At 32.5% G+C, this 25,791-nt stretch overlaps 2 protein-coding genes and 1 pseudogene across 2 annotated transcripts; 1 reads left to right on the top strand and 2 right to left on the bottom strand.

The window, feature by feature from the left end:
- LOC130591334 (uncharacterized) overlaps positions 1-14,282 on the bottom strand; it is a 74,009-nt pseudogene extending 59,727 nt beyond the window's left edge.
- On the bottom strand, positions 2,635-3,369 carry LOC125497597 (uncharacterized). The gene is made up of 2 exons (XM_048644947.2): positions 3,347-3,369; positions 2,635-3,247 (listed from the first exon to the last, which is right to left on the bottom strand). The coding sequence occupies exon 2, from the start codon at positions 3,212-3,214 to the stop codon at positions 2,879-2,881; it is 336 nt and encodes a 111-aa protein (XP_048500904.2). The 5' UTR covers positions 3,215-3,247; positions 3,347-3,369; the 3' UTR covers positions 2,635-2,878.
- A 2,540-nt stretch (positions 14,283-16,822) lies between the features above and the next one.
- On the top strand, positions 16,823-21,869 carry LOC104892768 (hypothetical protein). The gene is made up of 7 exons (XM_010678768.4): positions 16,823-17,248; positions 17,345-17,515; positions 19,682-19,846; positions 19,943-20,107; positions 20,943-21,077; positions 21,178-21,275; positions 21,515-21,869. The coding sequence occupies exons 1-7, from the start codon at positions 17,051-17,053 to the stop codon at positions 21,702-21,704; spliced, it is 1,122 nt and encodes a 373-aa protein (XP_010677070.2). The 5' UTR covers positions 16,823-17,050; the 3' UTR covers positions 21,705-21,869.
- Positions 21,870-25,791: the final 3,922 nt, after the last annotated feature.

Raw genomic sequence — 25,791 nt, forward strand, 5'->3', positions numbered from 1 at the left:
GGCACCACAAATTTTATTCTTTCAAGCCGATATATCAATGTTAATTCCAATACGTTTTACAAAATAAAAAATTCACTATATGTTCATCCGAATCTGATTTGTAGACCGTGTGAAAAACATTCTGTTTATCCTTTGCTCATGGTACTAATTAAAAAAAATTTAAATTAGAAAACCTATCATTATATGATTTATACCAATTTTCTTTATCAATAAGTTTAATTGTTCATAACAATTTTCTTTGTCAACAAGTTTAATTGTTCCTAGCAATTCTCTTATTCGATTGGTTTAATTGCTCATACCAATTTTCTCAAACCTTGTTAGACGATAGAGTAAATTAAAAAAAATTATTTGTTTGAAACATTGACCCAATTTTTTCAATAAAATTGGATTATTTGGTATCATACTTACCTATTTTCTTTATCAAAAGGTTTAATTATTTATATTAATTCTTATCACATATTAACAGTAAGTTGGTCCCAAAGTTATCTTCTTATGTCGGTCGATGGAGGGCTACAAATTCTGTCAATGGGCCCTATATTATTCTTAAAAGGTCAATCAATCAATATGACTATTGTTCTTTAATTTCATTCGAATGTGATTCCCAGGTCCATGAAAAAATGTTTTTTGATTCATCAGATTAATGCTAAAAATTTGAAAGACCCCTAAAAACTAAATGATGACCGAAATATTAAAATAATAATACATTAAAAAATACCCCCTCCGGTCTTTATTAGTTTAACTGTTTATTTTGCACAGAGTTTTAGGAGAAATAATATTGTGCAATACAGAAAGAAAGAAAAAATATTATTTTATATTAAAGTTGAATGTATGTGTGATGGAATGTTAGTGGTCCCATTCCAAAAACAGAAACATGAACAATGGGTAAACTAATAAGGGACATCCCAAAAATAAATACGAGTAAATAAATAAGGAAAAATTGACAATAGAGGTCTGAACTTTGGGCGATAATTTTTAAAAGGTTTGAACTATTGATTAACCTGTGTAGGTCCCAACTTTAGGGGGTTTTAACTTTTAGCGGGCCTCGGTGACTTAAAACTGACGCTTTTTTTTTGAATCTCACCTAGTTCCTACTTCCCTCCCTCAATTAACCCTTCTGGTGTGACCCAAGTTTTACAAGTTATGACCTATTAAGCCAGTTTCAAGTCACTAAAGCCCGCTAAAAGTTAATACCCCCTAAAGTTGGGACCTACACAGGTTAATCAATAATTCAAACCTTTTAAAAATTATCACCCAAAGTTGAGACCTTTATCGTCAATTTTTCCAATGAATAAAGATCGGAGGAGTAAAATTTAGATCATTTGTTTTTCGTTAAAAAAGCTTAAAAATATATATCAATATTTTCATAATGGTACGTAGGCCCAAATTTTTGCTTTTTATGTTTTCATATGGGTAAAGGGTTCTACGGATTCTTTTATTCTCTAGGGCCAACCATTGTTGCTATAGGTCTATCAGAACAATTATTCACTATGATGTAGATATGCGTTTATTCGAGTATGATATAATTAGGCGTCTCACAATTGTTTGTGGTCCAATCTCAAAATTGGACAATGATGTAGATAGAGAATACATGAATTCATTTCTTTAGGCGTAGGGTATACATGAATTTATTCTTTAGGCCCCATCATGATCACGAGAGGTATATAGAAAAGTAGTATAACTATACATTCATCCAAATTTTGTTACTTTTGTTGTCTCGAAAAATCTAGGGGTTCTATGATATTGCTAAATTTATACCCATAAAAAGGGTTAAGTGACCAAATTTCTCAAAAAGAAAAAAAATCCTTTTGGAATAACATTCATACAAATTTCACAAATAAAAGGTTTACCGATTCTTGTCAATGTTTCATAATGGCAAGTTGATGCCAAATTATTATTGTAATTATCTTATGTAGTAGGGGCTATATGAATTCAATTATATTGGCTCCATCATGATTACGGTAGTCTAATATATTATTCTTATTCATTCACCAAAATATGATTCCTTGAGCAGTAGGAAAAAATTAGTGGTCTTACGGGTAATGGTAATAATTGAAGCCTTATAAAATGAATTATATGGACAAATTTTTAAAATAGATATAAACTTCCCCCTTTTCTAAATAAGTTTGAAAATCACTTTTTCACTTAGCTCAATGCCCTTCTTTAATTATTAATGTATTTAATTGCATGCAAGTAAAAGTTATAAATAGTTGATATTTTAAAATTATACATTGAGACGAATCTAGTAATAGCCCACTTGAATATGACGTTGTTTAGATAAAAAGCGAGAAAATAGGATAAAAAATAATTGATTAATAGTGTCAATTTCTCGTTTATTTAGAATACTAGAAAGTGTATTATAATATGATACAAACCAAATTTTTTAGTCACACAATTTACTAATTCATACCAATTTCTTTTACCTTTTCTCTTAAGAGTCTATGATCGATAAAATCAACTAAGATAAGTCAAATCGTCTAATAGGAGACGTAATCTTTTTAACAAATATGATAATATCTTCAAAAATCTATCATGTTCTAGAATTGAGACTTAATTTGTCGTTTGAAATTCTACGATTATCACAATTGGGAAAAGATTGGCGATATAGGATAAAAACACACATTCACGCATACTCTGTTGAGTAGGCAAAAACATATAATTAGATAATTGTTTTGAAGTAGTACATGACTGCATAGGATACTTGAATACTAGTGCAGGAATTTAGAATCCATGTTTTATTTAGTTATACTAGCTAGCTAGTAACACTGCACCGGGATTGATTGGGAACCATCCCAATCAAGATTAACCCCAAACTACATTGACTTCAATAGAGCCATACTTTCCAGTAATGGGTTTCTTATCACTTCACCAGCAGATTTGACTAAAACACAGCCTTACCATTTGCAATTTCATCATCGGAAGAAAGAGTATCATAATCCATCAAGTATGCTGTAATCTCAAGTTCACTCGCTTCTCCAGGCACAACCACCTCATCTCTTTCTAAGGGAATGAATTCCCCAGGCCTTACTTCAATATATTGACTTTGGCTCTTATTAAATAATTGAAACTGAGAACCGATGCCGAAGCGACCAGATATATTTCCATAAACATCTGCTGGATCTTCTCCATCTCCATTGATGAGCTTCACACTAATCGTAGCTTGAACATTGTTGCTAAACTTCACCTTCATCGCTTGATATTGCTTAACGCTGGCCATCTTTAATTATAGGGTATATTATATTGTATTCTCCTATGGACCAAGTATTAAAAATTAGAATGTTAATTATAGATATAGATTAAGATAAAAAAGCTAGTTATTCAAGGAGATCGATTAGGAATAGGCACTAACCTTAAGTTGATATCACGTTCTTCTATGAACTCCAACTAACTGTCTTACTTGCAAATAATAATGCCATGCTTTCCCCCTTTATATAGGGAAATATGCATGCAAAATTATTTTGTATGTGGGCCGCAAGGAACAAAGTATTATTCGATGCTCTTCATCATAAACATGGTAAGGTCATAAGATTCTTCTTTCTATCATCTAAATAATTTCCGCGTGGGTATATATATGGATATAAGTGGGTGTGGACCGGGGCACCACAAATTTTATTCTTTCAAGCCGATATATCAATGTTAATTCCAATACGTTTACAAAATAAAAAATTCATAATGTTCATCCGAATATGTTGTAGACCGTGTGAAAAACATTCTGTTTATCCTTTGCTCATGGTACTAATTAAAAAAAATTTAAATTAGAAAACCTATCATTATATGATTTATACCAATTTTCTTTATCAATAAGTTTAATTGTTCATACCAATTTTCTTTGTCAACAAGTTTAATTGTTCCTAGCAATTCTCTTATTCGATTGGTTTAATTGCTCATACCAATTTTCTCAAACCTTGTTAGACGATAGAGTAAATTAAAAAAAAATTCTTTGTTTGAAACATTGACCCAATTTTTTAAATAAAATTGATTATCTGGTATCATACTTACCTATTTTCTCTATCAAAAGGTTTAATTATTTATATTAATTCTTATCACATATTAACAGTAAGTTGGTCCCAAAGTTATTTCTTATGTTCGATGGAGGGCTACAAATTCTATCAATGGGCCCCATATTATTCTTAAAAGGTCAATCAATCAATATGACATTGTTCTTAATTTCATTCGAATGTGATTCCCAGGTCCATGAAAAAATGTTTTTTGATTCATCAGATTAATGCTAAAAATTGGAAAGACCCCTAAAAACTAAGTGATGACCGAAATATTAAAATAATAATACATTAAAAAATACCCCCCTCCGGTGTTTATTAGTTTAACTGTTTTTTTGCACAGAGTTTTAGGAGAAATAATATTGTGCGATACAAGAAAGAAAAACTATTATTTTATATTAAAGTTGAATGTATGTGTGATGGAATGTAGTGGTCCCATTCCAAAAAAGAAACATGAACAATGGTAAACTAATAAGGGACATCCAAAAATAATACGAGTAAATGAATAAAGACGGAGGAGTAAAATTTAGATCATTTTTTTTCGTTAAAAAAGCTTAAAAATTTATATCAATATTTTCATAATGGTACGTAGGCCCAAATTTTTGCTTTTTATGTTTTCATATGGGTAAAGGGTTCTACGGATTCTTTTATTCTCTAGGGCCAACCATTGTTGCTATAGGTCTATCAGAACAATTATTCACTATGATGTAGATATGCGTTTATTCGAGTATGATATAATTAGGCGTCTCACAATTGTTTGTGGTCCAATCTCAAAATTGGACTATGATGTAGATAGAGAATACATGAATTCATTTCTTTAGGCGTAGGGAATACATGAATTTATTCTTTAGGCCCCATCATGATCACATAGGTATATAGAAAAGTAGTAACTATACATTCATCCAAATTTTGTTACTTTTGTTGTCTCGAAAAATCTAGGGGTTCTATGATATTGCTAAATTTATACCCATAAAAAGGGTTAAGTGACCAAATTTCTCAAAAAAGAAAAAAAATCCATTTTGGAATAACATTCATACAAATTCACAAATAAAAGGTTTACCGATTCTTGTCAATGTTTCATAATGGCAAGTTGATGCCAAATTATTATTGTAATTATCTTATGTGGTAGGGGCTATATGAATTCAATTATATTGGCTCCATCATGATTACAGTAGTCTAATATATTATTTTTATTCATTCACCAAAATATGATTCCTTGAGCAGTAGGAAAAAATTAAGTGGTCTTAGGTAATGGTAATAATTGAAGCCTTATAAAATGAATTATATGGACAATTTTTAAAATAGATATAACTTCCCCCTTTTCTAAATAATTTGAAAATCACTTTTTCACTTAGCCAATGCCCTTCTTTAATATTAATTATTTAATTCATGCAAGTAAAAGTTATAAATAGTTGATATTTTAAAATTATACATTGAGAAATCTTAGTAATAGCCCACTTGAATATGACGTTGTTTAAAAAAGCGAGAAAATAGGATAAAAATAATTGATTAATGTGTCAATTTCTCGTTTATTTATAATACTAGAAAGTGTATATAATATGATACAAACCAAATTTTTCAGTCACACAATTTATGATTCATACCAATTTCTTTTACCTTTTCTCTTAAGAGTCTATGATCGATAAAATCAACTAAGATAAGTCAAATCGTTAATAGGAGACGTAATCTTTTTAACAAATATGATAATATCTTCAAAAATCTATCATGTTCTAGAATTGAGACTTAATTAGTCGTTGAAATTCTACGATTATCACAATTGGGAAAGATTGGCGATATAGGAAAAAACACACATTCACGCATATCTCTGTTGAGTAGGCAAAAACATATAATTAGATAATTGTTTTGAAGTAGTACATGACTGCATAGGATACTTGAAACTAGTGCAGGAATTTAGAATCCATGTTTTATTTAGTTATACTAGCTAGCTAGTAACACTGCACCGGGATTGATTGGGAACCATCCCAATCAAGATTAACCCCAAACTACATTGACTTCAATAGAGCCATACTTTCCAGTAATGGGTTTCTTATCACTTCACCAGCAGATTTGACTAGAAACACAGCCTTACCATTTGCAATTTCATCTCGGAAGAAAGAGTATCATAATCCATCAAGTATGCTGTAATCTCAAGTTCACTCGCTTCTCCAGGCACAACCACCTCATCTCTTCTAAGGGAATGAATTCCCCAGGCCTTACTTCAATATATTGACTTTGGCTCTTATTAAATAATTGAAACTGAGAACCGATGCCGAAGCGACCAGATATATTTCCATAAACATCTGCTGGATCTTCTCCATCTCCATTGATGAGCTTCACACTAATCGTAGCTTGAACATTGTTGCTAAACTTCACCTTCATCGCTTGATATTGCTTAACGCTGGCCATCTTTAATTATAGGGTATATTATATTGTATTCTCCTATGGACCAAGTATTAAAAATTAGAATGTTAATTATAGATATAGATTAAGATGAACAAGCTAGTTATTCAAGGAGATCGATTAGGAATAGGCACTTACCTTAAGTTGATATCACGTCTTCTATGAACTCCAACTAACTGTCTTACTTGCAAACAATAATGCCATGCTTTCCCCCTTTATATAGGGAAATATGCATGCAAAATTATTTTGTATGTGGGCCGCAAGGAACAAAGTCTTATTCGATGCTCTTCATCATACATGGTAAGGTCATATGATTCTTCTTTCTATCATCTAAATAATTTCCGCGTGGGTATATATATATGGATATAAGTGGTGTGGACCGGGGCACCACAAATTTTATTCTTTCAAGCCGATATATCAATTTAATTCCAATACGTTTTAACAAAATAAAAATTCACTATATGTTCATCCGAATCTGAATTGTAGACCGTGTGAAAAACATTCTGTTTATCCTTTGCTCATGGTACTAATTAAAAAAAATTTAAATTAGAAAACCTATCATTATATGATTTATACCAATTTTCTTTATCAATAAGTTTAATTGTTCATACCAATTTTCTTTGTCAACAAGTTTAATTGTTCCTAGCAATTCTCTTATTCGATTGGTTTAATTGCTCATACCAATTTTCTCAAACCTTGTTAGACGATAGAGTAAATAAAAAAAATTCTTTGTTTGAAACATTGACCCAATTTTTTCAATAAAATTGGATTATCTGGTATCATACTTACCTATTTTCTCTATCAAAAGGTTTAATTATTTATATTAATTCTTATCACATATTAACAGTAAGTTGGTCCCAAAGTTATCTTTCTTATGTGGTCGATGGAGGGCTACAAATTCTATCAATGGGCCCCATATTATTCTTAAAAGGTAATCAATCAATTGACTATTGTTCTTTGATTTCTTTCGAATGTGATTCCCAGGTCCATGAAAAAATGTTTTTTGATTCATCAGATTAATGCTAAAAATTGGAAAGACCCCTAAAAACTAAGTGATGACATAAATATTAAAATAATAATACATTAAAAAATACCCCCTCCGGTCTTTATTAGTTTAACTGTTTATTTTGCACAGAGTTTTAGGAGAAATAATATTGTGCGATACAGAAAGAAAAAAAAACTATTATTTTATACTAAAGTTGAATGTATGTGTGATGGAATGTTAGTGGTCCCATTCCAAAACACAGAAACATGAACAATGGGTAAACTAATAAGGGACATCCCAAAAATAAATACGAGTAAATGAATAAAGATCGGAGGAGTAAAATTTAGATCATTTGTTTTTCGTTAAAAAAGCTTAAAAATTTATATCAATATTTTCATAATGGTACGTAGGCCCAAATTTTTGCTTTTTATGTTTTCATATGGGTAAAGGGTTCTACGGATTCTTTTATTCTCTAGGGCCAACCATTGTTGCTATAGGTCTATCAGAACAATTTCACTATGATGTAGATATGCGTTTATTCGATATGATATAATTAGGCGTCTCACAATTGTTTGTGGTCCAATCTCAAAATTGGACTATGATGTAGATAGAGAATACATGAATTCATTTCTTTAGGCGTAGGGAATACATGAATTTATTCTTTAGGCCCCATCATGATCACGATACGTATATAGAAAAGTAGTATAACTATACATTCATCCAAATTTTGTTACTTTTGTTGTCTCGAAAAAACTTATCCTAAAACAACTAATGCATATTATTTATAAATAATTGACCAAGTAGAGATTTATTAAGAAATAAACTCTAAATAAATTCTTATAGATAAAGATAATATATGCATTAGATTTATTGACTCTTAAATACTTTTGACTCTAAGTTCGACGAGTTCCTTTATCTTTACGAGTTTCTTTAGACCTTGTTCCTTTACCTTTTACGTTTCCACATACTTACATGAATCCTAGAAAATAAACTCATATTTTCTGCCTTCATGCTCCATGCTGCTCCAACTCAAGAACCGCATGTTGATGCTCCACCCTTGGAACTTCAGTGTGCTAGTTCCTTTAAGAAACTTCGCACTCATAGTTCCTGCTCAGGAACTTCTTGTTTCAACTCTGAAACGTTATATTGCTGCTCCCACTCAGCAACTGTTCCAGAACTTCATATTCAATATTCCTCATAGGATGTACCTAGGAACCGCTCTATTTGTGTTCCTTATAGGAACTCTTTTAGGAACTTCACTTGTTGAAAAACCTTCATGATGTGATATATTCAACCTTTGATGACTTGTTTCATGTTAATGTAATATGCACACCTCAAACACACATGTTAGTTAGATAATCATCATTTGTTTACAATCATCAAAATACTACATGACTTAACAAATTCAACCAAAACTTTTTCTTTTATGGCAAACCAAGGTATCAACAATGAATTGTAAAAACCCTCAATATATTCAAGTTAAAGAAAAACCATCTTTTTCTCAAGCTTGATTACTGTGATTTCCATTTTCTCTGTAAATTTTATAGTCATTTATACAAATATATTAAAAGGCGTGTTTAACAACGTCTATGCGCCATGTGGCACCCTTAAATAAATATGCTGAAATTTGGGCTCAACCCCTGACCTTATGTAAAGGTTTTCAAAGAATCACCATCTGATCTAACGTCTCTTAGTGATCTACATTTCCACAAAATTACAGATATGTGTTGTAATTAGTTAATGTTATTAAACATATCCCTTGCATCCTTAAAAATAAATAAATTCGCATGTTCATTAAAATTAATTATGTATGCATGATACCATTTGAAGAGCTGACCACTACAACACTACATTTATATTTATAGTAACACTATAAACGAAATTTTGAAAAGCGTTCCTTAGGACGTATATGTGCCACGTGTCACGATTCCTCATTGAGTAACATTCTATCCACGTATTTCTCATATAGTAAAAAAAAAAAGTAGCATACATGAACATTCGAATCCACAACCTCAAGTATGAAAGAAAGAGATACAACCATCACTCCACTATACTATTATTGCTTATTTAATCAATGTTAAGGATGATGTATGAAAAGAGAACTTTCGAAATCCATATAATGAATGACATGCATGACTTTTTAAATGAGTATGAGATGACTTATTTAACTACTACTAAATTGTAGCACGGAAAAATCCTGGGACATCGTTCGGGCCTAAACACTAGTTGCATTTGATAAATTGTGGGTTTTGGTTTACCATTTGTACAGAAGAGGGTTAAGAAATGTTTATCTCCAATAATTTATTTAATGATGCCATAAGTAGGATTTTGGAGAAGGAGTCATTAATGGATTTTGGAGAAACTAAAGAGCCGAAGAGGTGGAGGAATTAGGGAAGCGTGAATTGTGGTATATGGGAAGTTTAATGCGTGATTCTTGAAACTAATTTTTTTAAAAAAAACTTTGGGCGTCAACACACAAAATTGGGCCCTCATATTTTTTGGGACCCTGTGCAGTTGCTCACCCTGCACAGGGCCTTAATCGGGCTTGTGACACAATCTCATAGTCAGGTTAGATCTAAGAGACATATGGTTCGAAGTTCAAATATCCTTAAATCAATTACATGCAGCACTAGTAGAAAAAATGCTTATTGCTGCGGTCATTAAGTGGCATTTTGCGGCGGTTTTGGCCGCGCAACAATTAATTAAGGGGGCAGCAATAGGTATTTAATATATTGCTGCAGTTTTAAACCGCAGTAATACCTGAACATATTGCTGCGATTTCTAGCCAAAACCGCAACAATATGTATTTTTTTAATATTAAAAAAGTGCACCTATTGCTGCGGTTTTATGTCTATTATAAATGGTATTAATTTATTTATTTATCTATTATAGGTATGTATGATATGCATTACTTTCATATCAAATCTAAAATGTATTATTGTTTATGAATTTTATAAAGATGAAAATATTGAATCAATTACCTGTGACCAATCAAATACTACCATTCAATATGAGTGTGTTACATAAGACAATAGTGACAACGACGTCAATGATATGGATATCGTCACAGATTGGCATATCATTTCTACTACCTATTGCAAATCACGTGAAACTTCACAATGATTATTACTATTTGTTGTATTTTCTTATTCTTTAAAATTAATATCGCATATTTTATTAATGCATTTGTTTTTCACAGAGAGCAACTCAGATTTAGGAGACCCTACATATGTCTGTGAGTTTTGTAGGGGCGGAAATGTGGTTTAACGAGAGAGTCAACAAGAAAAACAAAACAATCAAGCTGAACTTTTCGTTATGTTGCATGCAAGGGAAAGTTCAACTAGCTCTACTAAAACATCCACCTCACATTCTTTATGATCTATTGAAAAAGAAGCATAATACAAACAATCACTTTCTCGAAAACATAAGAGGATATAATACGATGCATGTATTCGTTTACATCAATGGGTAGAAGAATTATTGCACCTATAACTACAGGTCGAGGTCCATATAATTATAAAATTGGTGGTCAAAATCATCACTTGATAAATACTTTAGTTTATTGTTTGCTGATGGTGCACAATCTAAGTTTTTTCAGCTTTACATATACGATACAGAGGATGAAATCTAGAATAGAAAAACAGCTGCAAGGTACAACATACTAAATGGCTTTACGTATCATTTTTAGTTTATTGTTTAAGTTGTATATTTTATTTCACATGGTAACTTATTTTTTCTATATGTCTTACCAGTACATAAAACCCCGATAAGTTTGAAGATCTCTTAGCCGAACAATTACAAGATATGACAAATCAGAATAACCCTTTAGCTCATAATTTTAGAATGGCTAGGGATATGTTGACACCTAACACGTGTGAGAATTTGAAATTAAAACTTATTGGAAAAAGAGAGTATGATGGAAGAACTTACAATTTGCCAACGCCATCATAAGTTGATGCACTTATTGTAGGAGATATTGATAATGCCGAGTGCCGAGTGGAAAACTACATCAAATTTTCGAGCTTCATCCTTCTTACATACCTCGCCATGCAATATCCACCATTATTTCCATATGAAGAAAATGGATTTAGAACAGATATTATGCATAAGATAAGACTCCAACATATGGTTCAATAGGAAAGAGATTTAAACTCACAATGCGTGAGTTCTTTGCATACAGATACAAGATCGAGCTTTGGAAGCTGCATCAATACTGTTATCTCGGAGGTTGTTACAACAATTCTTAGTAGATGCTTACACAATGATTGAAGCTGAAAGGTCACTAGTAGAATAAATGCTATTTGCTGCGGTGGTATTGCTGCGATTTTTACTCATACGCAGCAATATAGCACGTGAAAAGAAAAAATAAATATAAAATAAAGATATTGCTGCGGTTTTGGCCTAAAACCCAGCAATATAGTATCTACTGGAAAATTTTTGAAAAAAAAGTTGACTATTTGACCGAAATATTGCTGCGATTTTGATAAAAACCCGCAGCAATATAATAAAATAATATTAAAAAATAACTTTTTATTATATTGCTGCAGTTTTTTTTACCAAAACTGCAGCAACATTATTTAAAAATATTAAAAAACAGTATAAAAGACGCATTTCCTCACCACACGTCTCATACTTGGGGTTTTAAATTTTCCTCACCAGTCACCACACGCCTCTCTCTCTCTGTCTCTCTCTCTTCAACCTCTCACACTCTCTCACGCTGCTATCAACCTCTCATCTCTCTCACTCCTATATTTTCTCATCTCTCCTCTATAATCTCTCTCACTCTTCTCTCTTTCTCACTCCTAATCTGTCGTCATTATTTGTCGGCGAGCTTCATCACTCGTTCCTCACTCTCCGATCCAACGTCGGTCGTCGCAACACCGACGCTTCGCTTCGTCACTCGTTCCTCACTCTCCGTTCCACATATCGTTCGTGTGCACTCGTGTTCGTTCCTCGCTCCGGTTCGTTCGCTCGTGTTCGTCACTGTCAACACCGGTCGGAATTTAGATCCGCTTTTTTTTTTCCTTTTTTTTTCGTTATTTTTGTTTTTTTTAGATATGTAAATTTTTGGGTTCATAATTCGAATTTCCTGTTCAATAGGTTTTATAATTTAGATCTGTACATCTTCATTCGTAGTTTGCATCTGGTTGGTTTAAATCTCCATTTTTTAATGTTTAAGTTTTAATGTAGTTGGTTTTCGGCCTCCATTCCACGGTTGTTTTTTTATATTTTGTTTTAGTTCGTTTTTTTTTTTATTAGATCTGTTTATTGTTATGTTTAGATTTTTTTTGTTGCCTTTTCATTTTATTGTTTTGTAATATTAATGTAATTAGATTTTTCATTGTTATATATTAATGAGATTCATGTCATTTCATCTGTAGTTTATGCGAATTTAGTGGATAGTGAATGTGTTAGTTGTTTGATTTTAATATTACAAAATTTAATGGGTAAATGCAAAAAAAAAAAATCTTTTTTTTTTCCGATATTAGGGTATATTGCTGCGGTTTTGGCTAAAAACCGCAGCAATATACGTGATTTTTTTGATATAAAATAATAATATTGCTGCGGTTTTGCCTAGAAACCGTAGCAATATATTGGATTTTTCTGATATAAATTAATAATATTGTTGCGGTTTATGCTATCAACCGCGACAATATATTATTTACCTATTGCTGCCCCCTTAATTGCTGCGAGCCCAAAACCGCAGCAATAGAGCACTTTTTAACCGCAGCAAATAGCATTTATTCTACTAGTGGGTGATTGTCTTTTCTTAGACACAACCAACAGAGCTTGAGAGCCGTGAATGTCAAGAATTTAAGAGGTGTTGTCGAAAGAGGTGAAACATAAGGATCTTTGACGGGAAGTCAATATTCTTGCCAACTTCAGTCACATGAGGACATAATTATATGAGAGAAAACCATCAGGATGCGATGGCTATTTGTAGATGGTATGGTTATCCAGACTTATTCATAATATTTACGTGTAATCCTAAGTGGCCATAGATCACTAGATTCATAAAGAAAAGAGGCCTCAGGCTAGAGGATAGGACATACATCATATGTCGAGTTAAAAGATGACTAGACAGCTGGTGAAGATTTAAAAGATTCGCAAAATATTGGTCGAGTTAGGGCTGGTATGTTAGGCATTATTTTATTTATTATTTTATTATTATTATTATTATTATTATTATTATTAATTATTTATTATTATTATTATTATTATATATTATCATTATATTATCATTATATATATCATTATCATAATTATCATTATCATTATCATTATCATTATATTCATTATCATTATCATTATCATTATCATTATCATTATCATATCATTATCATTATCATTATCATTATCATTATCATTATCATTATCATTATCATTATCATTATCATTATCATTATCATTATTATTAATTTATTATATATTATTATTATTATTATTATATTATTATTATTATATATTATTATTATTATTTATTATTATTATTATTATTATTATTTATTATTATTATTATTATTATTATTATTATTATTATTATTATTATTATTATTATTATTATATTATTATTATTATTATATTAATATTTATTATTATTAATTATTATGATTATTATATTATTATTATTTATATTATTATTGTTATTATTTATTATTATTATTATTATTATATTATTATTATATTATTATTATTATTATTATTATTATTATTATTATTATTATTATTATTATTATTATTTTATTATTATTATTATTATTATTATTTTATTATATTATTATTATTATTATTATTATTATTATTATTTTATTATTATTATTATTATTATTATTATTATTATTATTATTATTATTATTATTATTATTATTATTATTATTATTATTATTATTATTATTATTATTATTATTATCATAATCATCATCATCATTATCATTATCATTATCATCATCATCATCATCATTATCATCATCATCATTATTATCATCATCATTATCATTATCATTATCATCATCATTATCATCATTATCATTATCATTATCATTATTATCATCATCATTATCATTACCATTATCATTATTATCATTATCATCATTATTATTATTAAAATTATTATTATTATCATTATTATCATTATCATTATCATTATCATTATTATCATCATTATCATTATTATTATTATCATTATTATTATTATTATTATTTTTTTTATTCATTCATATCATTTCATCATTATCATTATCATATCATTATCATATTATTATTATTATTATATTATATCATTATCATTATCATTATTATCATTATTATTATTATTATTATTATTATTATTATTATTATCATTATTATTTTTATAATTATTATTATCATTATTATTATCATTATCATTATTATTATCGCTATTATTATTATTATTATTATTATTATTATTATTATTATTATTATTATTATTATTATTATTATTATCGCTATTATTATAGTTATTGTTATCATTTTTATTATTATTATTATTTTTTTTTTTTTGAAATTGCATTTTTATAGTTATATATTGTATATAATTTGAATGTGAAATCTTATTTTGTTGATCTTATGATTTTTCAGTGTCTATATATATATTTGAATTTCAAAAGCAAACCGCAACACTTCGGCCTCTATTTTCGGCCATTCGCACTTCTCTTTCATCCTCACCGAGAAGAAACTACCATGGCGAAACGCGAAACGATAAACGATAAAAGCGCAGCACTTCAGCCTATATTTTTGGCCTTCGACGAAGCAAAGTTATTTCCGGCCTCCATTTTTTATTTCAGCAGTTTCTGTTTTTTTTTTTTTCTTTTTTTCTTTTTTTTTTAGATAAAACTGCCGGTATGCTTCGGCTCGCAACGACTTCAAACGGGTGGTGGCTCTCTATTTATTGGTAGATTTTTTTAGGATTTTTTGTTTTTTTTTCCGATTTTTTTAGGTCTGTTGGTAGATTTTTTTTTAGGATTTTTTTTCGTTTTTTTCGTTTTTTAAGATCTGTTGGTAGATTTTTTTTTCTATTTTCGTTTTAGGATTTCTTTAAATTTTCAATTTCTTATTTTTTTTTAATATATTTTTTGTTTGTATTGTATTTTTTGTAATGAATCATTTAGTTGTAATTGTTGTTTTTTCATTTATTTTTAGTTGCCTTGTTTTAATCTTTCAAATTTAATTGCGAAATGCAAATTTTTTTTTTTACCTGTACCAGTACTTATTGATGCGGTTTTGGGCAACAACTGCAGCTATAAGTCAAATTTATTGCTGCGGTTGCTAGCCAAAACCGCAACAATATGTATTTTTTAATAAAAAATAAACTTATTGCTGCAGTTTTGGTTAGGAACAACAACAATAGCTTAGCCTATTGCTGCGGTCAAAAATCGCAGCCAATAGGTTAATTACCTATCGTCGCGCCTTTAATTGATGCGCGGTCAAACAGCCGCAATAAGCCATTTAATGACTGCATCAATAAGCATTTATTCTACTAGTGCTTGACCCCAACAATTGAGATAGTGGAGATATAATAATAAATGATCATGTTCTATCTACCTTTCCTGGAGAAGAGAAAATCTATTTCAATTCGGATGCTATAAGCAAAGAGGAAGGAAACTTTGGAGTCAATGAAATATACTCTACTGAATTCCTCAATACAATAAGATGCTCAGGTCTCCCAAGTCATACCATACGATTAAAGGTTGGTGCGCCAGTTATGCTTCTAAGGAATATTGATCAAACATTTAGATTATGTAATGGCACGAGGTTAATCCTCAATCATTTAGGCAATCGTGTTATTGAAGCTACTGTTATTTCCGGAAGCAATGTGGGAGCAAAAGTATTTATTCCAAGAATGACATAGATCCCATCGGACTCCACCAAATTTCCTATCAGATTTTAGAGACGTCAATTTCCTTTAATGGTTTGTTTTGCTATGACTATAAATAAAAGTCAAGGACAATATTTGTCTCATGTAGGCCTGTATCTCCCGAGACTTATTTTCATGACCAATTTTATGTTGTTATTTTCAGAGTTACGAGCAAAAAAAGGTCTCAAGATCCTCCCTTTTGATAAAGAACACGGTGTGCGTACAAGTACAACACATGTAGTTTACAAAGAAGTGCTTGCAAACATATAGATTGATTTAAAAGGTTATATATGTAATTAACGTTTTTTATCACTCATATATGATGATATGATGCGTTATTTGCATCATTGTTATTTATTTATTATTCCTTAATTATGTTATAAACCAATAAATACACCCCGTGCATTATGCACAGGTCCTAAAACTAGTTTGCAATATAAATCAATGGCATAATATCAACTTTTTGTAAATTTTTCGTATTTATAATTATAGATATTATGTTTCAAATTTATCTAGACAAATATGCACCATAGAAATGGATAAATTAATAAAAGCTGGGGGTAATTGATAGACGACAATGCATTTCTGATTTCGTGTTATCCAAACAGCTATTTTTTCAACAATTCCTCCTCAAATTATCCGAGTCGCACCTGGCGAGTAAATAGTTACTACTCAGTACTCACTACAAGCTACCAAAATGGCAGATCCACTCTGACCGAAAATTTGTACAAAATTCTGTCAAAACTCAACTAAACACACAACACACAAACAATCAGCGCGCGCACACACACAATAATGGCGGCAGCAGCAGCAGAAGAAGAGAAGACAGTAAAGTATGGAATGATAGGAGTAGGAATGATGGGAAGAGAACACCTTATCAACCTCTACCACCTCCGTGATCATCGAGTCTCCGTCGTATGCGCCGCCGATCCTCACCCTCCTTCTCTCGACTCCGCCCTTCATCTTGCCCACTCCTTCAATTGGCCTCTTCACGTAATTTTACCATCTAACTTCTAAATTTCTTCTTTTTTTTTTCTCTGTTTTGTAATGAATTGTTTGGTTTTGATGAGATGTGTTTGGATGTGAAAGGTGTTTTCAGGGCATAAGGAGTTGTTGGACAGTGGGTTGTGTGATGTGGTAATTGTGTCATCTCCAAACATGACTCATTATCAAATTCTTATGGACATTATTGCCCATCCTAAGCCTCATCATGTTCTGGTCGAGAAGCCTCTTTGTACAACTGTACCACATTGTAAACAGGTAAACTTTCTACACATAATTTTAATTATAAGTTTATAACTAGAGATCTGATTTATGTGGACTTGGTTCACGTTAACATTAGTTTTTACCATGCAAAACAACATATCATTACTGAAAATCCCCTATATTATGCGAAAACCCATTATATTATGCAAAAATCCACTATATATCATTCTATATCATTCAGACACATATTATATCATACAGAAACTCACTATATCATTCACACACACTATATCATTCAAAAACACAATATATCATGCAGAAACTCACTATATCAAGTAGAAACTCACTATATCATTCAAACACCATTATATCATGGAGAAACTAAATTATTCCATATGTTTGAACACGTGTCATGACATATAGTACGCAACTTAGATTTTCTTGTATGTTAAAACATTTTAATTAATTGTCTATTATATTGCATATAATTTCACATTATGTTTTCCGTTAATGAAATATACTATATTGTATATAAGTTCACTATATCTCTGTCAAATTCACTATATAAAGTTACTATCTTACCAACCCGGTGTACACTAAGTTAGTGTGCACCGGGTCCATTTGAGTTTTTTTATATAACTAGTTATTAGGCTCAGGCTATGATCGAGTAAAGAAAAATTTCATTTACTAATATTGCGTTTTAAAATGATAATATTAAATACAACTTGGTAGAACAGTTAAACTTTAGCATATGAACTTGAGGTTATGAGATCAAAATTTATATTATGTAATTTTGAATTTTTTTTTATCATACGTAGATAACATAAACTAAAACTCCTTTGGGAGAGTGTCACGTGACACCGTTTCTTATTAGAACGCCATTTAATATAGATGTACTAGTTATTAGGCCTGGGTTGCCTCGAGTAAGAAAAAATTTCATTTATTAAAATTATACTTTAAAATAATAACACTAAATACAACTTGGTCTATTGGTTAAAACTTTAGTATATGAACTTGAGATCACGGGATCACATATACTTTTTTAGGAATAGGTCAACTGAACATACCCTTACGACGGCCTATTTTTGTTAAAAGATTTTGCACGGAAAGTCACATGTTCATGTCCTTGGTAGTGCTGTAGTGGAACTCCTTTCTAAGCAAGTGTTTTTCTTCGAAATCTCCATTAGACGCTTTCTTTAAAGAGGTAATAGAACATTAGATTGTAATGAAAAATGGAGAAGATAATACAGTGTTGGACAACAAGCATGGCACTTACCTCACAAAGGTACTTATAAATTCATTACAATTGGTCATTATCATCACACAGGACGAGTCGGGAGAAACTGTATTGATCTCTGGAAGCCCCATGGAACCATTACTCATCTGATGCTCCTTACCAGGCAGGTGGAAGAGGGTAATAGATGTATGCAGCCTTAGCTGCCCAAATTGTGAACAAATCCTTCTAACTTTACACTTAGCTTCCGTTTGATAGGGCGTAAAACATTTTCAGTGTAAAATGATTTTCATGGAAAACAATTTACAATGGAAAACACAATTTCAAAATTAGTTTTCCGTTGTTTGGTTCTATGTAAGAAAAATGATGAAATGAAAGGAAAATGAAAGGGAAAGGAAGGAGGTAGTGAGAGGAGTGTACAAAAAATATAAGGAAAACAATTTTCCCTTCATCTTGAAGCGAAAATGTGTTTTCCATCATTGGGTGAGTAATTTTACTCCAAGGAAAAATGATTGTATACTCCTTTACCATCCAAATAATGTAAAACAGAAAATAGAGGAAAACAGTTTTCTAGGAAGGTGTTTTACACCCTACCACACGGCGTCTTACAGATGACATTGACGTTAAATGTGACTTATTGGCCTACTTGTTTACAACAGATTAGAATATAGTTAAGGATGGTTAAGGAGGTACTTGATTGAGTCCAATGTATGCCAAAATTGCAAATTGCCCTATAGAGAACAAATGGACTTGACAATTAAATACTACATGACATATATAAAGTAAATTACCAGAAGAATGCCGATTACGATACGTGGGATCTGTGCTCTTACCAGACTCTTGACCTAGTGTTTGTATGACTTTGGTATATGGAATTTCATCACACAAAACTGAAATTCTACACTCTGCACTAAATTTAATAGATAGTTACACCAGACTCCTCATTCCATTTGATAGTATCTCCATAATCTAGCTTTATTTGTCAGGTGGTAGATGCTGCCAAGAAAAGACCAGATATAATGGTGCAAGTAGGTTTAGAGTACAGATACATGCCTCCAGTTGCCAAGCTGATAGAAATCATCAAGGCTGGAGAAGTAGGTCCAATCAGAATGGTGGCGATAAGAGAGCATAGGTTTCCTTTCTTGGTTAAGGTCAGTAGTGCTGCGATATTCGCGAACCAATCAGGCCCTCACTGTAATCCTTGTTAGTGTTTTATCTTGTTTTATTGACCATATAAATTATAATAGGTCAACAACTGGAATCGTTTCAATGCTAACTCAGGAGGTACTTTAGTGGAGAAGTGCTGTCATTTCTTTGATCTCATGAGATTGTTTGCGGGTGCAAATCCTGTTCGTGTGATGGCTTCTGGTGCCATGGATGTTAATCACAAGGACGAAGTTTATGATGGGAAGGTAATCATTTGCTCACTGAAATTCCTCAAATGTGTGATTTTTAAAATTAATCTAATATAGATATATTCTTTATGTCTTTATGTTATAAATATTAATTACTGCTGCTATATGATTGGTCAGGTCTCTTAATAAATGACTGCATTGGAAATTAGATCTGTTGTAGTTAATTAGTGTGCAACCTTTTAGCTGGGGTACTTGCCGTACTACTTAGTTGATAAAGTGGATCAGTACAAGGATATCAAGGGAATGAGAATGTGATATTTGCTACATTGACGACGAGGAAATTACGTAAGATAACACATTGAGCGGAGCTAGTGCTTACAGTTTGCACTTCAGAACGGTGATGATAAATGGTTAACTTGTCGGAGTGTAATGGACATATATTTGGGGTAGATTAAAGATGAAAATTGAAGACTAAAAGCTGATATTTGATTGCTAATCTTGAAATTTACAGCAAAAAATAAACATAGTAATAGGCTTTCGAGAGGCTTGTTTCTCTCCCAAAACTAACCCACCAAACTCTCCAATATTTTCATCCTAATTTCTCTCTCAATCTTATCTATTTATAGAGTTTCTTCCCTACTAAGTCTCTAATTTACTCAGTCCTCAAGCTACCCTTAACGAACATACCTAAAAATCTCTCCCCCTTTGCATCAGTTCATAACACGAAGTTACTTTGCGTCTTCTCTGACACTTGAAACTTTTAACTAATTATATTTGTGCATAGTATAACGTCAGGACCTAAGTCTCTGGACTATGGTAGTCAAATTCCAAAAATGTTCATGGTGAAATTTGCAATTTAGAGACCATAACAATGCCATTGCCTTGGAGACAGGTACCTGATATCATTGACAACGCATATGTTATTGTGGAGTTTGACAATGGTTCACGAGGTATGCTTGACTTGTGCATGTTCGCGGAAGGAAGCAAAAATGAACAAGAAATATCCGTTGTTGGCGATATAGGAAAGGTAATACCTAAATGTTGAATTCAGTCCACAATTTAAGTTAGAATTTTCCAAGTTGATGTTTTCATTATTATACTACTGAATCTATGGGTATTTCTAACAGGGTGAGGCTTTTGTCCCAGAGGGCATTGTGAAGTTTGGTACCCGAGTTGCAGGCAGGGATGGTGTGCAAACTATAGAAACAGTAGATAAACGAATAAAGTAAACTGCTCTATTTATTGACTGATTCTGATCATAGTCCGGCTATTTCGAGCATGGCTTCCAACGAACAAGTGAGAGGGGGAAATTTGGTAAATCTACTTGAAGTGGTTCCCCACCAATTCCTCTTCGGCTCTTCTCTGTTCGTTGGACCATAAGTTCTCCATTCAGCCTTTTTCTATTGGTAACATAATGTTTTAGACTATTTTTCTAAATACTGCTACTATGACATTATGTTACAGGTATGACGGATTGCATCATGGTTCAAGCTTCTTGGAGCACCTAAACTTCTTGTATGCCATCAGGAATAAAGGCACCAAGGCACCTGAGGTGGACTTAATAGATGGACTGGTTTCGGTGGCTATTGGAGTCGCTGCACAAGTTTCGATTGAGCAGGGTCGGTTTGTTACTATGGAAGAGGTCTTAAAATGATTGAGGTTGCTGGAAATTCATCAGCCTCTGACTCTGTATTAACAGTTGGGATATTGCCATGAACTGCTCCTATTGCATTATTATGGGGGTGTTGTCAATGTATATTTCTTAATGTGCTACGAAATTACCTATATTTTGTACAAGGAAATAATTGAATTATCTCTAGTATGGCAGGCTCTGAAGTTTGTCATGAAAATCTAAATACCTAAATAAGTACCTAAACTTGGCATTAACGACCCTTCAAAAAAAATTGTCATCAATGAATTATCGTTAGGTTCACCCGTTTTAAGTGTGAGTATATGTTATGTTTTAACCATTAAGCCGATGAACTAAGTAATGGTTACTACAAAATTTTATAATTTTCCGTAACCTAACCATGGATAAACAAAATAAATTTAAATTTCTGTATTAAGTTCTTTGTTACATAACTACCATTGTAATCATGTTGTGGATGTCCACTAATTTAGTTGGTAAAGTCTTATGGAATTGTATATAAGGCCTGAAACCGAATTTCGATTACATTACTGCATTTAGTAGCCCATTTACACAAAATTAAAAACCATTATAATCATGATGCTATTAAATCTTGTGTCTAACTTGCTATCCTCATCCCTCAAGTGTGTTCAGGCCGCTTCATGCAATTTTCAGTTGATACGTTAATTCTTTCATGTAGCTCTATTTTTGTTTCATTTAGCTCTATTCTGGTTTTATTTAGCTCTATTTTTGTTTCATTTAGCTCTATTATGGTTTCATTTAGCTCTATTTGTTTCATTTAGCTCTATTCTAGTTTCATTTAGCTCTATTTTTGTTTCAGATAGTTTTAATTTTATTTCAGTTGATTTTTATATATTTTTAACTGAAACTCAAATACATCTAAATGAAACTCAAAGAGAAACCAACTGAAACTTAAATACATCTAAATGAAACTAAAACTTATATACATCTCAAGACTAGGACTTTCTTTAAAGAGTCTTTAAAGAAAGTCCGAGTCTTTAGATGTATATAAGTTTCTAAAAGTTTCGAAACTTTAGAGTCATTCTTCGAAACTTTCACTGCATATAATTCACTGTAATTATAAGTTTCGAAGACTTATTTTGCTGCATTATTTCAGTTGGTTTCATTTAAAGACTCTAAAAACTTATATACATCGATCTAAGTGAAAGTTTCGAAGAAAGCTGATTTAGGTCGGTCGAGTGTCATAGATTATAAGAATTTTCAAATGTCTTGATTAAGAGATTAATGAATAGCAGCAAAACAAGTCGAAAAATGCAATGAATTACAGCCAAGAACGTCATAGCAGGGATATTTGAACAATGGTCCGATCAAAAGTTTCAGTCAAACCGTCTGATATAATACTTTCACTTTTTATTTAGTGAATCGGGAAAATGAAAAGGGGAGGGACAATTGTAAATCATAATAATAATAGCAATGATTAACAAATATTAGATCAAATTGTTACATAACGAAGGCGTTTTTGCTCTCCTTTTGTAATCGTCTTCCTTTGGTTTTTTCTTTCTTTTCGTCTCTCTTTACAGTGTGTTTGGTAGAGAGGAATTGGATGGAAAAAAAGGAAATGGAAAGAAAAAAGAGACTTTCTTATATTTGGTAAAAATAATAATAAAGGATTTAATTGAAAGGGAAAGAAAACCTAATAAATCTCCCCTTTCTCTTTTCTCCCAAAATTGAAGGAATTTTGGAAGGAAAGACATAATTAGTAAAAATTGATTTATCTTTTCCGAAATTTTACCTCAATCACGTTATATTTTTTCCTTTTAAAATTACACAGTATAGAATAACCCTTTCTCTTCTCTAATCTCAAGTTCATCCATAGCCATGTTGCTCCCACGTCCCACCTTATACTTCATGATTTCAAGCCATATCTCTTGGTTTACTGAGACAAAACCATGCTAAAATAGTATGCTAAAGTAACTGGTAATGGTGCTTCTCTAAAAAAAAGTAACTAGTAATTGTTTGATTTACTCCCAAGTTTTCTCAAGTATGAGATACATTTTGACAGCATAAGAAAAATAACTATAGTACGTTTCTTCATTGACACATTATGTTGTTTCTTGGAGTCATAAGAAAGATTTTTGATCTCAGATGAGCTGTTGCAAGCTGTTATATACTAGAATCACTAGTTACATAGATAAGTCATAAGAAAAATGGATCAGAATACCCCCAATTTTGGCCCGTCCGCTTTTAATACCTCCAACTATGAGTTATTTCTAAATACCCCCAACTATTGAGGAGGTCCGCCAAAAATGCACCCAGATGACTTGTAACCTGTTAACAAGGTAATTTTTTTATTTCTCGTTTATTTTTAATTTCGACTCATACCCACCACCACTTCAACCACCCTCTCCCCCCACCCTAGACCCTCCCTCTCCCCTCCCCGGCTGCAAACCCTCATGCCAGCCCAACCATCCCCCCCACTCCCATCCCCTAGCAGTCCCCCCACTCCCTCCACCCCCGCACCCCCTCGCCACTCCCAACCCAGCAGCCCCCAATCCCCCAACCCCCATCCCCCACAACAGCAGCCCCCCCACTGCCCTAACACCCTTCGGAACCCCCCTCCCCTAACCCCCATTGAAATCTCCCTCCCCTTTCCTTCGATTTTCGCCCCCACTGCCCTAACCCCCGTCGAAATCTCCCTCCCCTCCCCCTCGATTTTCGCCACCCCCTCGCCACTCCCAACCCAGCAGCCCCCAATCCCCCAACGCCCACCCCCTACAGCAGCAGCCCCCCCACTACCCTAACACCCTTCGAAACCCCCCTCCCCTAACCCCCGTCGAAATCTCCCTCCCTCCCCCTCGATTTTCTCGGTTTCTGACCTCTTCCTTCGATGGGGATTTGCTGGAAATCGAGGAGGGTGCAGGTAGGAATTTCGAAGGGGGTTAGAAAATTCGATGGGTGGTGAGGGGAGGGGGAGGCTGTTAGGGGACGCTAGGGGTAGGGGGAGGGGCTGGGGAGAAAGATGACCAGATGAGCTGAGGGAGAAGAGAGAAATGGTGGTCAGGGAAGGTGGTAGTGGGGCGTTGGGGGTAGGGGGATGAGGAGAGGAGAGAGAGAGATGAGCAGAGGGGGGTGGTTTTTTGGTTTACCAGTTCATCCGGTCATAACAGGTAAATGGTACATTTTTGGCGGACCACCCCCAAAGTTGGGGGTATTTAAAAATAATCCAAAGTTGGGGGTATTAAAAGCGGATCGCCCAAAGTTGGGGGTATTCTGATCCATTTTTCCTAAGTCATAATGTCAATTATCTTCCTTTTCTTTTCTTTTCTTTTCTTTTATTTTATATAAGATTTTTTTTTTGGATTTTTCTATTTAGCGTCCTAAAATTTTCTACTAACACCTAATATATATTTTTTTTCTCTTTCCTCCCCTTTCCTTTGACTTCCTTACTCCCCAATCCTTCCAAAAATTATTTTCCGCCATTACTGGAGTGAGTTGGAGTTTCCAAGAAATTGGAATGAATATAGTTGTATTCAAATCAATTTTTCAACTAAATCAAACGGTAGATTTCTCTCTGTTACACCTACAAAAATTATGGTGTGAAACCCAAATTCAACAATTTCAATTTTTCGGTGACTCATGACAGCCACCTTAACAACAATCACCATCTGTGATTCCAACAACCAATCCACCGCACGCCCCATAGGCTCGCTAAACAAAAATCAGATCTACAAAATAAATCCCACACAAGAAAAATGAAGATTAGAGTTTATGAGAAAAAAAATTTGATTTTTTTTAAAATATGGTGAGCGTCTATGGTGGACGCCCCACCACAAGCACGTGCACCCATGGTAGGCGCTTGCACATATGGTGGGGGCGTCTACCATGGAACCCCCCCCCCCCACCACCACAGGTGCAAGCGCCTACTATGGGCGCGTTTGCATGTGGTGGGGCGTCCACCATAGACGCCTCACCATATTTTTTTTAAAAAAAATTTCAATTCTGGGTTGTTGGTGAAATGTCAAGCTTATCGGAGAAGATGATGTGTCTTCGGAGCGGTCACACTCGTCGGAAAATTGGTAGTGTTGGTGACTACAATGGTGCTCTAATGGTGGTGGACTAGTGGTGGAAGAAG

Source organism: Beta vulgaris, chromosome 5 (genome assembly GCF_026745355.1).
Source record: "Beta vulgaris subsp. vulgaris cultivar EL10 chromosome 5, EL10.2, whole genome shotgun sequence".
NCBI lineage: Eukaryota > Viridiplantae > Streptophyta > Magnoliopsida > Caryophyllales > Amaranthaceae > Beta > Beta vulgaris.